Source organism: Talpa occidentalis, unplaced genomic scaffold (genome assembly GCF_014898055.3).
Source record: "Talpa occidentalis isolate TD23 unplaced genomic scaffold, MPIMG_talOcc4v2.1 talOcc4.12, whole genome shotgun sequence".
Taxonomy (NCBI): Eukaryota; Metazoa; Chordata; class Mammalia; order Eulipotyphla; family Talpidae; genus Talpa; species Talpa occidentalis.
Genome location: NW_023601212.1, coordinates 20087196 through 20100984, shown reverse-complemented (window position 1 = coordinate 20100984; position 13789 = coordinate 20087196). Strand labels below are relative to the sequence as shown.

General features: G+C 50.1%; 1 protein-coding gene across 1 annotated transcript in view; it reads right to left on the bottom strand.

Moving 5' to 3' along the window:
- GRIK4 (glutamate ionotropic receptor kainate type subunit 4) overlaps positions 1-13789 on the bottom strand; it is a 399878-nt gene that overhangs the window by 264675 nt on the left and 121414 nt on the right. The window contains 1 exon segment of the mRNA XM_054693152.1: positions 11938-12069. Within this exon segment, the coding sequence (XP_054549127.1) occupies positions 11938-12019 (82 nt within the window). The 5' untranslated portion in view covers positions 12020-12069.

Here is a 13789-nt window from a genome sequence, read left to right as displayed (position 1 = left end):
GCCCATGTGAGCAACGTTGAGCAATTTGCCTAAAGGAGCAGGGCTATAAGGGAGATTCATCTCCATGAATTGTGAATCTTGCTCCATTGTGCTGAGCTGCTCCAGTATGCCTGGGAAGTGAAGGCCTGAATGTGAACTCCAAGCTCTTCGGGTGAACATTCCCATGGCTTCACAGTAAGATGAGCACTTGCTTGAGACCCAAAAGAGAACCTCCCCACACAGCCCCCCCTCCCATGACCAGGCTACAACCACAAGGCAAAGCAGCAGTCCTCCCTGCCCCAGCATCTTGCTCAGAAGAGGGTGGCCCTGGATGTCCTGTCCTCCCAGGGACCAGTACTGCTGTCTGGGAGATAATTTCTGGGGCAGATGGGGACTAGCTTGCTTACATGTACAGAACACCAATGGGAACACTTTGCACAGACATTTTCACTCATTTATACCCTATTTCATCTCTACCATCTCCACTTATTTCCGTTCAACAACCTCAATTCCTTTAGCACTCTAGATTTTCCAAGTTGGCTCTAAAGGGGATATTAGCATTCAACCACATTTCTAGGTAAAGGTTTCTTTAGGTCTAGAAACCCCAAGAGCTCCATGAAGGGCAAGGAGAATTCCTAACTGATGGCGTGTTCTCCCCCTTGCCCGGCCTGTTGGCCTGAAACTTCCAGAGGCCTGCCCAGAGGTCAGCTACTGCAATTCTATGCCTGCACAGGCCAGTGGCTGGTCCCTCTTTGGAGCAAGTCCTTAGCAGAGCTTTCTGCTGAGGCCCCTGGGGCTGTATGCTTCTCTTTTCTGTCATCGCTGGGAAAATCCCTGTTCTTTCATCTGTGAGCTGAAAGCTCAAAGTCTCATGTTGTTAGATCCCTGCCACTGGGGGAAATTTATGAGTGTTACAGCAAAGCGGCATTCCCTCGCCTGCCTGTGTCACTCCCTGCTTGAAAGACCGTGTGCTAGAAAGAATGGGAAAGCACAGCTTGGAAGAAAACCACCAGGGTGACACAACTTAGCAAAGTTCCTAGCACCCAAATCCTTAATACAAGTATCTTCAGACAATGGGGTGACCTCTGCAGGCTTTCAAAGAGTGGCCTCAGCTCTGCATGTTGAGAGCAAAACTTGACAGCTGAAGAGCAAGGGTGGGGTTGTAATTACAGGCCTAGGCAGAGATCTAGTTGGGTTTCCTTTCACCCAAGACTGGTCAGCCAATTGACTGAGATGGGTCCACCAAGGGGCTCTGAACCCGCTGAGCAGACCCCACCGGGCTGGAGCAGGTGCCTCTGGACTGGAGGTAGATGGGGGTGTGGACAATATTGACTGTTTCTGATTTGGGGGATCATATTTTAACTGGGAAGGAGATAAAAAGAAAATCCACTTGGAGGTTGACCAAGATGATGAGTGGAATCCAAATGCTGAGAAGGAAGGACAGTCAAAGGTGCTAATGATGACTCTCTGGAAGGAAAAAGATACCGGGGCCGTGAAATGGCAGTGCTGCAAACTCCAGAGACGGCGTCATGGCAAAAAGCACTAACCTGTCCCCTATGCTCCTGAGGAACAGAGGTAAGATGTAGAGGGAAGGCTCAGAGACAGGTTTTGGCTCCACAGAAAGAAAAAACAATGGTCAGAACTACTCAAAGGTAGAGGGGGATATACTGGGGTCCTAGGCACCATGAAGATTTGTGACTAAAGTACCAGCAGACAAACCAAGCTCAGTACGGGAAAAATCTGCTGGCAGACAACAGGCAGGAAAGAGCTGGGGGCGAGTGGAAGGATCCCAGCTGGGAGGCTGGGTCCAGATTCAGGACCCTAGGCTCTGGAAAGGTGAGACAAACAAGGTCAAATAATGGTCCCAGGTGTGCCCAGCACAGTCAAAACAGCAGGAAGGTTTCAAAGTTGATAACAAGCAGAGACTTGGCACCCAAGTGGCAACACAGATGAAGGGGGGGCTGCGTTGGGGGAAGGGGATTATACATCAGAGACCTGGTGTTCAGATCTGAGGGACAAAATAAGACCAGAAGCCAAGACTTATCTTGATGTTGGGTCATTAAACTGCTAACTTGGTCATAATGGGTCAAGACCAGCTCCAGGACCAGGAATTTGCAGCAGGGATCAGGGAACATGGAGACAGAGCAGCGGGGCCACTTTGGTGTCCCTGGCAAGGACCACTTGTTAAGAACCTCTTTGTGTTACATGAGACCATCGTAGTCTCTGCCTTGCAATGGCTTTCAAATGTGAGGCTCCATTGCAACTTACCTTAGGTCTACATCATTCATTCATTCACTCATTCATTCACTTAATAGATACTTAGTGAGCACTTATTATACACCAGACACTGTCTTTTGGGCTGGGGAAACAGCATAAAAGCAAATGAAGAGTTTTTCCTGATGAGAGGACTCAGACATTAAGCAGATAGATAAGTACTGAGTTTGTCAGATGGTGGTAAGTGCTAGAGAAAAAATAAATGAATTAAAAGGGCTAGGGAGGGCTGGGTGTGACCTGCAGAAGGGAGGGGGGAACCACGCAACTACCTGGGGGAATTCTGTTCTGGGCAGAGAGAAGAGCTGGTGCACAGCCCTTAGGAGGGAGCACGCTGGGTATGTCTGGGGAGAAATAAGGAAGCCGGTGGGTGAGGCTGGCGTGGGGTGAGCAGCAGGCAGAGTGGCAAGGGGTGGGAAGGGAGTAACAGGACAGTGAGGGAGACCACACAGAACTCTGGGCACAGTAAGGACTGACTCTGTTTTACTCTGGTGTGAGATGAGACAAGAAGGCACTGGAGGAGTTGAGCAGAGAAATGACATTACCCAACTCACATTTTGAGACTCAGAAAAGACAGAGTAAGAGAGAAACAGAGACACCAGTGGGAAAGCAATAATCCAGGTGAGAGGGAACACTTTCTTAGAACACTTTCTTAGAACTGAAGTGGTAAGAAGTGGTTGGGTTCTGGACACAACTGGAAGGAAAAAGCTAACAGCATTTGCTGATGGAAATGATATAGAGTGTCAGAGAAAGACAAGATGGATTATGACTCCAAGGATGCAGATAGGATGACATGAGCATTAATGAAATGGGGGGGGGGGCGGTAAGAGAAGCAGACTTGGAGGGCAAAATCAAGAGTTGAATTTTGCACATGTCAAGTGTGAATTTCAATTAAACATCCAAGTGGGAACAGCCACCTATGGGCCTGGAATTATAGGAAAAGGTCAGGGCCAGAGATGAGATTAAAGAAGCAGAAGCATGGAAAGCCAGGCAGTGGGAGTGGAGAGCGGTCTGGCGACAGAACCCTGGGGGTCTTCCACATTCAGAGGTCAGAGAGATGAGGAGGAACCAGCAAAGGAGACTAAGTAGATGGTGCGGGAGGGCAGGTGCTAAGATGGAGTGTGGCCCAGAAGCCAAGAGAGAGAATTGTCTCAAGGAAGAGGGAGGGAAAGACTCTGTCAAATGTGGCTGGTAAATCTAGTAAAAGAGGCCTGGGGGTGGGGGTTGGATCTAGCAAGGTGGTGGTGTCATTGGTGGGGTAAAGCTAATGGGAGGGAGTCCTGTTGATGGAGTGAGACATGGAGGCAGTTCTAGCAGGACATTCTTTTGTAACTTCACTGTGAAGGGAAGGAAATAGGGAGTTAGCTGCAGAGGGATGTGGGGCTCAGGGAGGTTTTTAAGCTGGGGGCCATTCAGGTCTGTCAGCCAGGTCCTAGGACTACACCCCAGTGTGGAAAGCCCATGACACTCTGAGGGCAGAGGAGAGAGAGGTCAGTCTCTCAGGATGCGCCTAGGCCTGTGAGGCAGGTGGAATTCAAATAAGTTTTTTTCAGAGTTTGGGAATGAGAGGCAGGTAGAGGCAGGTAGGTACTAGTGAAGACGGTGTAGTTCTGAGTAAGCAGATGCATCCGCTGACTGAGAATTCTGAAAGGAAGCGCTTTCCAAATCAGATGGGGATTCTCAGCTCCTAGAAAGAGGTGAAATGTAAACCAGGGTTTAGAAGAAGGGAACAGACAGGATTTGGTGGAGGAGCAGGGAAGAGTACAGCAGGCGGGAAAAGGCTAAGTGCTGGAGATGGGTGGTGGCGGTGGTGAGTTTTCCATGATAACAGATGTCATTCTCACACACTCGCTGCACTCCTGACACTGTTGAATGCCTCCCATGTGTTAACTTACTGAATTCTCATAACAACATGAGGTAGGGACACCTATTATCCCATGTTATAGATGAAGAAATTAAATCACTAGGAAATTAAGTTCCTGGCCAAGGTCATACAACTAGTAAGGGTGGAGCTCAGATTTGAAGAGAGTCTATGGGCTGGCATCAACCTCTAAGTTATGCTGGAGTCTCCTGGAGTCCAGTCTGGTGTTACCCAAAACACTTAGCCCCATTCCCCCTTTGTTCTCCAGCCTCACTCAGCTTAGAGTTAAAATAGTCATTTTTAAGGCATCTTGGTGAGTCAGGGGGGAAGGAACTGAGAGAACAGGAAGACACGTGAGGGACACAATCGTGGGCTGCCCCAGATGGCAGCTCCCCCCCAATTATGTTGGCTTTCTCAGCTGGAACACTGTCCCTGTGATGAGAGCTGAAAAGCAGGGCTCAAGTCTACCCCTGGGGTGGTTTCAGAACAGTGACCCTCTCCTCTGAAGGGGCTCATGCTTACAGGAAGAGTCTCAACTCCAGAAATCTCCCATCATGGCCTCAGGGTCTCTGGGGTCCAGCACAATGGCACTGTCAGCCAGGCCAGGGCACCGGGTACATCAACATTGAACCTCACTGATCTGGGGTTCTCTTTCTCCTCCTCATGACAAGCCCTACAGTCTGGCCTGCACTTGGCTTCAACCAGGCACCATCATTCACCTCAGTGGGGAGAAACACCCACCAACAAGACACAGGGGGGCCGTCGGATGGCCTGATGGTACTGTCTGTGGCTCTTGTAGCCCCCCCGAAGTGTTCCCCAGCAGTCAAGGCTCAGCCCCACCAAGTCAAGATGGAATGTGTGCCTGCTCACCAGTGCGAGGTGTGACCACTGTCTTGCCTACAGCTGAGCTGCAAGGCTGTGAGTGGGTGTGCGGGTGGTGGTTACACACACGTGTGCACCCACCCACATAGGCACACACGCGCTCAGGCATTCGGGGACATCTGGTGACAGCTCCCACCACCGCCCGTGCTTCTCCAACTCTTCCGTCAGAGGCTGCAGGGAGAAACACCCAGACAGGCTGACACCAACCAAATAAAAAGAGTCAGTAGGGCTTCCTGTCTTATCTGGCTGACCCGTGCCATCAGGACCAAATGAGGTCGTGGCTTAAATTAGGCAGATGGTCTCTTCAATGCTAAGCTCTTATTAATGGTTGTTAATGAGGACACAGTGATAATGGAATGTCTCCCTAGGAGAACGGACCAAAGGCTAAATATTCTATCACAGAGGATATTGAAAGGGGTCTTAGAGGTAACAGGTACAATGTCCCAGTTGATGCTGAAATCTCCGTCCAACCTCCCAGCGGTCACCTCCAGCTGTGGGGACCTTCGTAACCCAAATATACCAGTCCATCTGTTTAATGAGTGTTCCTTTTTACATCGAACCAAAAATCTCTCTCCACAATTTCTACCTTCCCCCCACCCACCCCACATCACCAAAAAAAAAAAAAAAAGCTTGCTAATGACTCACTCCCCACTTGAGGACTTTTGTAAACCATTTCACAGTGCTGGAGACAAGGCTTTGAAATTCAGATAAAATATCACCAGGGTTTCATCCAGCAGAGCAGCAGACACCATCCGGCCACCCCAGGTGCAGAGGGGTGAAATGAGAGCCCAGAGAAACCAGGCCCTTCCAGCACACAGGAGCAGGCAGCCACATACCCAAATTATCTGAAAGTCAGCTCTGTCCAGTCAAGTCTATCCAGTCAAGTCTATCCAGGACTTTGTTTTTGTTGTGCAACCACATCCTCATCCCTGCATCTCTGAGTGCCCAGCTTCCTCCCAGAGGTCACCATGATATGTTTAAGGAAACATGTTTGCAGCCATCGGCCTGATTTCATGGGATCCTTAGCTCAGCGCACTGGCCCCAGGTGGCTTTCAGTCCTCACCCACCGAGAACCCACTGCTTACTGGTTCCCAGCCACCCTCACACCTCACCCCTTGCCCCACCTGAGACACATACTTTCTTTTTTCTCTCTGAGGTTTCCTTCCGCCTGAGCTTGGGCAAGTCACAAACTCTGCCCTCCCCGAAGATGTGCTCACTTCTACCTGCTCAGGTGACGCTGTGTAAGAACCTGTTAATGCAAATGTCACTGGCTACCGGGGCTCAACAGTCCTGACACTGCCAAGGGGACTTCACCAATTCACTTTACCTTCCTAGCACCCCCGTTTTCCTTATCTGTAAAGTTGAGCTGTTCAGCCTAAGTCATTCCTCACTTCCCAAAAGACAAGGTCGCCTGAGGAAGATGAGGTCCTGAATGCCACCACCCTGAAGCGGACCACGCCAGAGGTGAAGATGGCCGATGGACCGGTGGGCTCAGCAGTGAAACCCTCCTCATTCCTCAGAAGCCGTGGGGGTGGCAGGGGTCGGGCAGGGAGGAGAGTGGAGACACCCTAGTACATGCAGGCACAAGCACGGCTGTTTTCTTTCTCGGCAAAGGACTTCTTCACCCGATTACACATCTTATGTACCTATTGATAAATATGATTATTGACATTGGTGAGTAAGGACCCCTACCTGGGAGAAGAGAAATCTGAAAACTGACAGGTCAGCCCAGATAATCTGGGTTGTGGCTGTCTGTTCCTTTGTGCTGGAAGAGCCTGGTTCCTCTGGGCTTTTACATCACCCCTCTATGCCTGGGATGGCCGGATGGTATCTGCGTCCCCACTGGATGAAACCCTGGCGATATTTTATCAGAATTGCAGACTTGTCTCCTTGCCATTGGATAATCCATCCTGCAAACATTTACTGAGCACCTGAGATGCGCCAGGTTCTGTGCTAGACCCAGAAATACGAACAATGTAAGAAAGTCACAGACTCACACAGACGAAAGTTAGGGGAGAATTCACATCCCAGAAACCTTCCTACACGTCCTCTCCAATGACAGATGAAGGAGAAAGGCATCGACTTCCATTTGTCTCTAATGGGAGAGACCAACTGATCGTCTATCTGGCTGACTCAACTTAGAAAAGAGATGAAAACTTACATGTCAATGTCAATCAAAATTTCATAAACCACATTAGCCCATCATATTATTAAAGGGATGCCACTATTCAAAAGCCCCATGGCGACTCCCCCACATGGCAGAGAATTCAGCTTGTGTAGTTGGATCTCAGTGTGCCAGATATATTTAATAAAGAGCTAAGCAAGATGAGAATCCAGTATTTTTTTAATTTTTCCCCTTTGCCCTCTCAATTCCCTTATTATCTTCATCTTTATAACATTTCAATGTTCTGTGTTTAACATTCTCCACACAGGACTTGGAGTTTCTTGGGAGAAACAAAGTAAGTAAAAAATTGTAGTTGTAAGGTGCTTAGGGGTCCGAGGAAGACAGAGAATCGAATAAATTCAAGATCTTGCTGCTTCACTGCACAGGGAAATCTTATACAAGGAAAAGCATCAATTGCTACCTGCCTGTGAGTTCAGGGCCACCCTCGACCAGCAGGACTTTGAGGCCACCAGCTGCGAGACCCTGTCATTCCCACATCTCGGGGTCCTCATCTGTCCTTTGGATTTTGTTGTTTGCCCTTAAGAAAATTATTTGGAGGTAAAAGGATCACAGAAAAGCACAAGACTCTATTAACAACAAAGACTCCTTTCCTCAATTCCTTCACCCAACATATGCGCTGTGATGGCTGTGATGATGGGGGGGGGGGTCCAATGTTTCCAGGGGTGCACCAGCTGCCTCAGAGCGAAGCAGAAGAGACAGCTTTGGAGACAGACAGATTCGAATTCCAGTATCTGTGTGACCTTAGACGAGTGATTTAAACTCCGTGAGCTCCCATTTCTTCATCTGTAATGTGGGATCATTAATTCTGATGTGAAGAGTGCCTGAAATGTGCGAAAGACTCAGCAGAGCGCCTGACAGAGAGGAAGGCCTTTCTAAGGCAGGTTATTCTGGTGATTATTATTGTTTAGCACCATATCCTCAGTGCTTGGCATGCAATAAATACTCATGGAGGGAATGAATGAATTAACTGAATCACTGCATTTACTATTATAGCCCAAACATTGCAGTCATATCTTCAACTTGTTTCTATCCTCTTTTAAGTAAAAGGAACAAATGGATATTTCTTTCGCTTTCCGCTTGCTCTCTTTTCATCAACTCCCTCCAATAAGTCCACCTCTTTAAGCACAGGGAAGACCAGAAGAATGTGCTTTCAAACCATGATACTGAATTTGCATGGGAACCATGCAAGAGCCATGGGCTCATCCACCCATCACATGCATGGAGCTTGAGCAACAACACGCTTGGTCGTGTCAGGCCCTGTGTTAGGTGACTGCTCTCCTGTGACACGCAGAGTCTGGTGGGAAAATGGCACAACAGTCGGGACAGCCTGGTGAGCGCAGAACAGGTGTAAGCACAGGGGGTGGGAGAAAGGCAGGGAAACATGATTTCCCCAGGGAAAGACAGGTGGAGTGATGGGAGGGGAGGGCGCAGGACCTGTGCACAAGAAGAACTATTTAAATCCATGATGGTAGTAACAGAAGAGGAGGAGGAGTTTTCCAGAGAGAAGACGGAAGGGGAGGGCGTCACAGGAGGTGAGTGGGTAAGGCAGGAGTGGACCTCCTGCTGTAGTTGGGTAACAGTGAGTAGTTCAGAGTGGCTGAAATGAGGGGGGCAAGGAAGGAGTAAGAAGAGGTAGGCTGGCAAATACTGATTCAGTACCCAATGTGTTAGGAAGAAGGGTAGCATTTGCTAATGTCAGAGACATGATCAGAGAAACAGGAGGTAATGACCTTCACGTACTGTGGAAGCTTCCTGGCTGGCGAGGGGAGATAGGGTAGGCAGCGAGGAGAGCACTGCAAGAGGAGTCAAGGAGATAGGGCTGTGGTGCGGGCCACCTCCCTGCTGTGTGACCTTGACCAAATTATTGCCCCCTCGGGGCTGCTTCCTCATCTGTGAAATGAGCAAGTTGAAAAGTGGGCTCCTTAGCATCCGTCATGGCTCTACGATATTATGATGATCCCTTTAAGTAACAGAGGGCTGCCAAGATGGGGTAGGGTCTCCTCAGAGCATTTATTAACTTGTGCTTCCCACAGTCATCACTCAGAGGACCCAGAGGGACAGAAGCAAAATCAAAAGACATTTCAGAAGATAGATGACGGAAGGGGGCTGACATATGTGTGAGAGTTTGGGGAATTTATGCGGACAGCCTTGCAGTCATAAATAAAATCCTTTTCTCTAACCCAAAATCTCATTCGGGGGGTAAACACTGGACACTGTAATTTGGCTGTATCTCCCACCCCATGCCTCACTTGAATGAAAAACAGCAGTCCCAAGGCAGGGTAATGGGTTAGACCGCCTCTTTACAAACATCCATATTGTCAGCGGCAGACAAGCGGGGCTGAGAATGGAGCAGGCGGGGCAATTTATCTCTGTGATTCCTGGTCTTTTCTTGAAGCCTTGCTTGCACAGCCATCTATTCTGAGGCTAGGGAGCGGGGGGGCACTGGGGAGCGAACCCAGAAAAAAAAATATGGGGAGAAATGACCCTGGAGAAGTGGAGCAGAGCGCCCCCTCCTTCCGCACGAGCCTCTTGAGGACTTAGGAGACTCCAGCGCCATCCACACCGGTCCAGCCCATCTGTGTGCAAGGCTGCCTGCTGCGAAGCGCAGCTACTTGTGTTGTCTTGACCTACTTCTCTCCCCATCCCTGCCCTACTCCAGATCCCCTCTGGGGTCCATGTAATTAGCACCTTTCCATCCATAAAGATCAGGAGACTTTTCAAAAGCTTCTGGGCTCCAGGATAACCAAGGAGACAAGGAAAACGGATCCTGGCATGGCTGAGGAAGCTTTTCTTTTCTTTTCTTTTCTTTGTTGGCTTAACTCTGCTTCCTGGCCTCTGTGGGAGTCAGGCCTGGTTTGACCTTGCCAGTTAGCGGGGGCCCTGGCTGGAAACCCGTTGGAAGTGGCCTGGCATGAACCAACACTCCAGGCCGGGGGGAGTCTTGACAGAACTGGACAAGCAGTGCTCCAAGGGTGGGGGTGGGAGCTTGAGGGGTGCCTCTCATGGTCTCTGTTGTTGGCATAACAGCCAAGAGAGGGATCTGTCAACTCCACTTTCTGCGTCCCTCCTGGAAAACGAGTGTCAGGAGAGCTGAGGCTGGGAGGCGCCAATTCTGGCTCAATCCCTTTCCGCTTCCCATTAGCGACAAATGGAAATTGATGGGTTACCACTTTATCCGCTCATTTAGAGGGGGAGAAACCCTCAGCAAATGCTGAATAACTGTAGGCATCTTATAAATTAAGCATCTTAAGGATACGCACCGTTTTGCATTGCTGCTGAGCAGAATTAAATTAGGTTTTGAAGTTTCTGTAGAAATGAATGAGGGAGAGGGAGGGAAGGTTTTGTTTTTAATTCCTTTTTTTAAGCATGCAGAGAAGAATGCCAAGGGCGGGGGGGGGGGGGGGGGGGGGGGGGTGGAGAACCACGTCACCTGTCGCCTTTCTGATTCCAATCAGCTGCTGCTGCAAATGCATGGAGAAACGAGCCCACGTTCACAGACTGCAGCTCAGATTCTGGCACGTGACGCCCAGCCTGGGCGAGGCCTTGGCTTTTCACTGACCTCTTCCCTCTCAGGTCCCCTGCCCATGGCCAGAAAGCCACCCTTTGGGACCTTAGCACCAGCCCAGATGACCACAGGAGGAGTTCAGGAGCTTGGAGCCAGTTCCCAGGACTCAGCGTCATGACAGCTTCCTTCTAAACCAGGATTGGGCTACAGGATCCTGCTTCGTTCAAGGACTCTACATTCCTCCCTCTGCAGCTCCCCTGCCCCGGTCCTGCCAGAGAGGCTTTGGGTGGGTATGTCAGGATAATCAGCCTGGGGCTTGAGTCCCTCGGCACTCCTATCCGGCCTGGCCCAGGGGGCTTCCTTTTAGACTGGCCTTCTTGTGACCAATAACCCACCTGCCTGGATTTCTCATGGCTCTGCTCCACTCTCTGTCCACACTGACCCCCGACACCCATACACATGTAACACCCCAGTTCCTGACATCTTATGTCTGTCCCAGGCCATTAGATGACTGTCTGCACTATTTCTCTATCCCTGGTGCTAGGCTGGGGCCCCAGGACCTGCAGCAGTGGTGCCTCAGCCTGCAGTGCCCAGACCCTGCTCAGTGTTGGGGAAAAGAGGCACCTGGATTCCCAAGGCCTCTTAGACCCCTGGTAAAGTCAAGGATCCCCCAGGGATGGGGGTACTGATGGGGCATGGGGCAGCACTGCCCACCCACAAGACCGTGGGCACCTCCCCATAATGACAAGGAGAGCGCAGCCAGAAAACACATCGCCAATGACCCTGCCCTCCCTCTCCAGAACCAGGCCAGGATGAACAGACACCAAGACAGAGGCCTGGCCAGGAAGCGGCACCAGAGTCACTAAGAGGGAGCCAGGCTTCATCCAAAGTCAACTCTCCAGAAAGTCTTCTGGGATTGACCAGAAGAGAGGAGAGGTGCTGTCTTCTCTTGTCTCCAGCCTGGATCTGGACTCCCCTCCACCTTCACCTAACGGCTGCCCCTCAATGAGCTGGGCTGATTCGGTCACAAAGTGTAACAGGGATGTCAGCATCTTTACTCTCCTCACAAAGGAAGCAGAGCATGTTGGCCAGATGAGAGATGGGCGCCTGTTGGCTACCCCCATCCTCACCATCATCCCCACCCCATTTGAGCTCAGGAACACACAGGGCAGGGCCAGATGTCCCCTGTGGGCATCAGGGGTCTCAGGAGGGGCATGATCCAGAGCCCCCAGGGGCGGTATGAGCAGCACTTACCGATCCTCAGGGAGTGCGGGCTGCAGGCAACCATCACGAGCCACGCGGGAAGCAGCACCAAAGGCGCCGAGACGCGGGGCATCTTCTATAAATCCTCATGGAGCCCTCTGCTGGTCTGGGCATGACATAACTCTGCAAGACAGCGGTGCCAGCTGTGAGTCCCAGGCCCCTGCCAGGAGCCACCCACTCAACCCAGTGACCCCAGCTCCTGAGAGCCTCTGTGGTGAGAGGCAACGATGCTTCCACAGAGCTGCCTCTGTCCATCCCCCCTCCTAACACACACAGAGGGCCCGGGTCCTAACCCCCTCACCCCACTCAAATCGGGTGCAGGCCAGTGTCACTGAGCTGAATGAGCTGAGGGTTCCACTTTATAAAAATCTCTACTTGGGAATGCAAACTGCATCTGCTCTTAAAGAATGGGAGCCATGAGCAGAAGAGGAAGGTGGGGGGAAGCTTATGTCATTGTCCCCAGATATATCCCAGGCACTGCACACAGGAGAGTGGTGTAGGAGGGGACTGGGTTCAAGTCCAGCTCCTCCACTTGCCAACTGGGGGCCTTTGTGTGACTTTCTCGGTCACTCAACTCAGCAAGTATCGTTATGGCAGTTTTACCTGTGTGGTGGAGTTACCTGAATGCTCACTAAGATAATACAGGAAATGACACCATGCTCTGGGGCTGGCCGAAAGAGAAAACTAACTGTTCACATGTCAGTTCTCCTCTGGTCCAGAAGGCAGAGGTTCATGCCAGCAACTGGTGAGGGCAGAGATGCACAAGCACATCCCAAGTTAGGAGCAGGTTTCCTACATGCTCCTGCTGCCTGCTGAGCTTGAGTTCCTCCTCACCTTTCACCCACTAACCTCTCTCCTCCTTCCTGAGATGAGTACCCAGATGGCAAAGCCAGAACTTGGAGGCGCTGCCTACCCCCAAGAAAGCATGAGTGTTATCCCCTCACTGAGACCTTTCTGATCCCTTGAGACCTGAGACAGACTCCGGAGGCTGCCAGTTCCGCTCCCATCACTGGGGTGAGGGTGGAGCTAATGAGCACTAGATATGTGAATCCTGTGGTTGAAGAGTAATATTAAATTGACCCCTCCTCCCCTCCCCCAGCCAGACAATCCAATAGGAAAATGGGCAAAAGACCAGAACAGATAGGTCATGAATGACTCTATCCAAACTCCTATAAGCACTTGTAAAGGTTCTCAGCCTCAATGGGCATGGGGGAAAAAGCAATGTTAAACCACAATTAGATACCTTTATATACCTGCCAGAATGACTATTAAAAAATAAAACAAACAGTATTAAGTGTTGGCACGATGTGGAGCAACTGGAACTCTCATGAGGTGACAAGGGGCATGTAAATCCATACGACTATTTTGTAAAACTGGTCTGCTAGAGCTTTACACTTACCCTGATGACTCAGTGACTCCACATGTGGATCTAACAGAAATGCATATATTTGCTCACCAAAGAGGTGCAAGACTGTTAGTGCAGCATTGAGTTTCCCTAACCTGGAAACTACCTAGAGGCACTCCTTGAGACCTCTAGGAGGAAATGCAGTGTATGCTCACACAATGGAAAGCTATAAGGCAATGAAAATGAATAATCAATTGCTGTGCAGATACATCTCATAAACATAATGTTGAATAAAAAGAAACCAGGTCCAAAAGAGTTTCCCCACTCACTGAAAGCAGCACATTCCTATGAGACCTTTCCTAAGCCAAAATGGCATAAAGCAAAGAAGCAATTACCATTCATTTATATGGAAAAATGCTCATTCCCAGACCCCCCAACATAACCTACCAAATCATACCATGTAACAGCAAACCTAAAAGCACGCTGATGAGTGTAAAA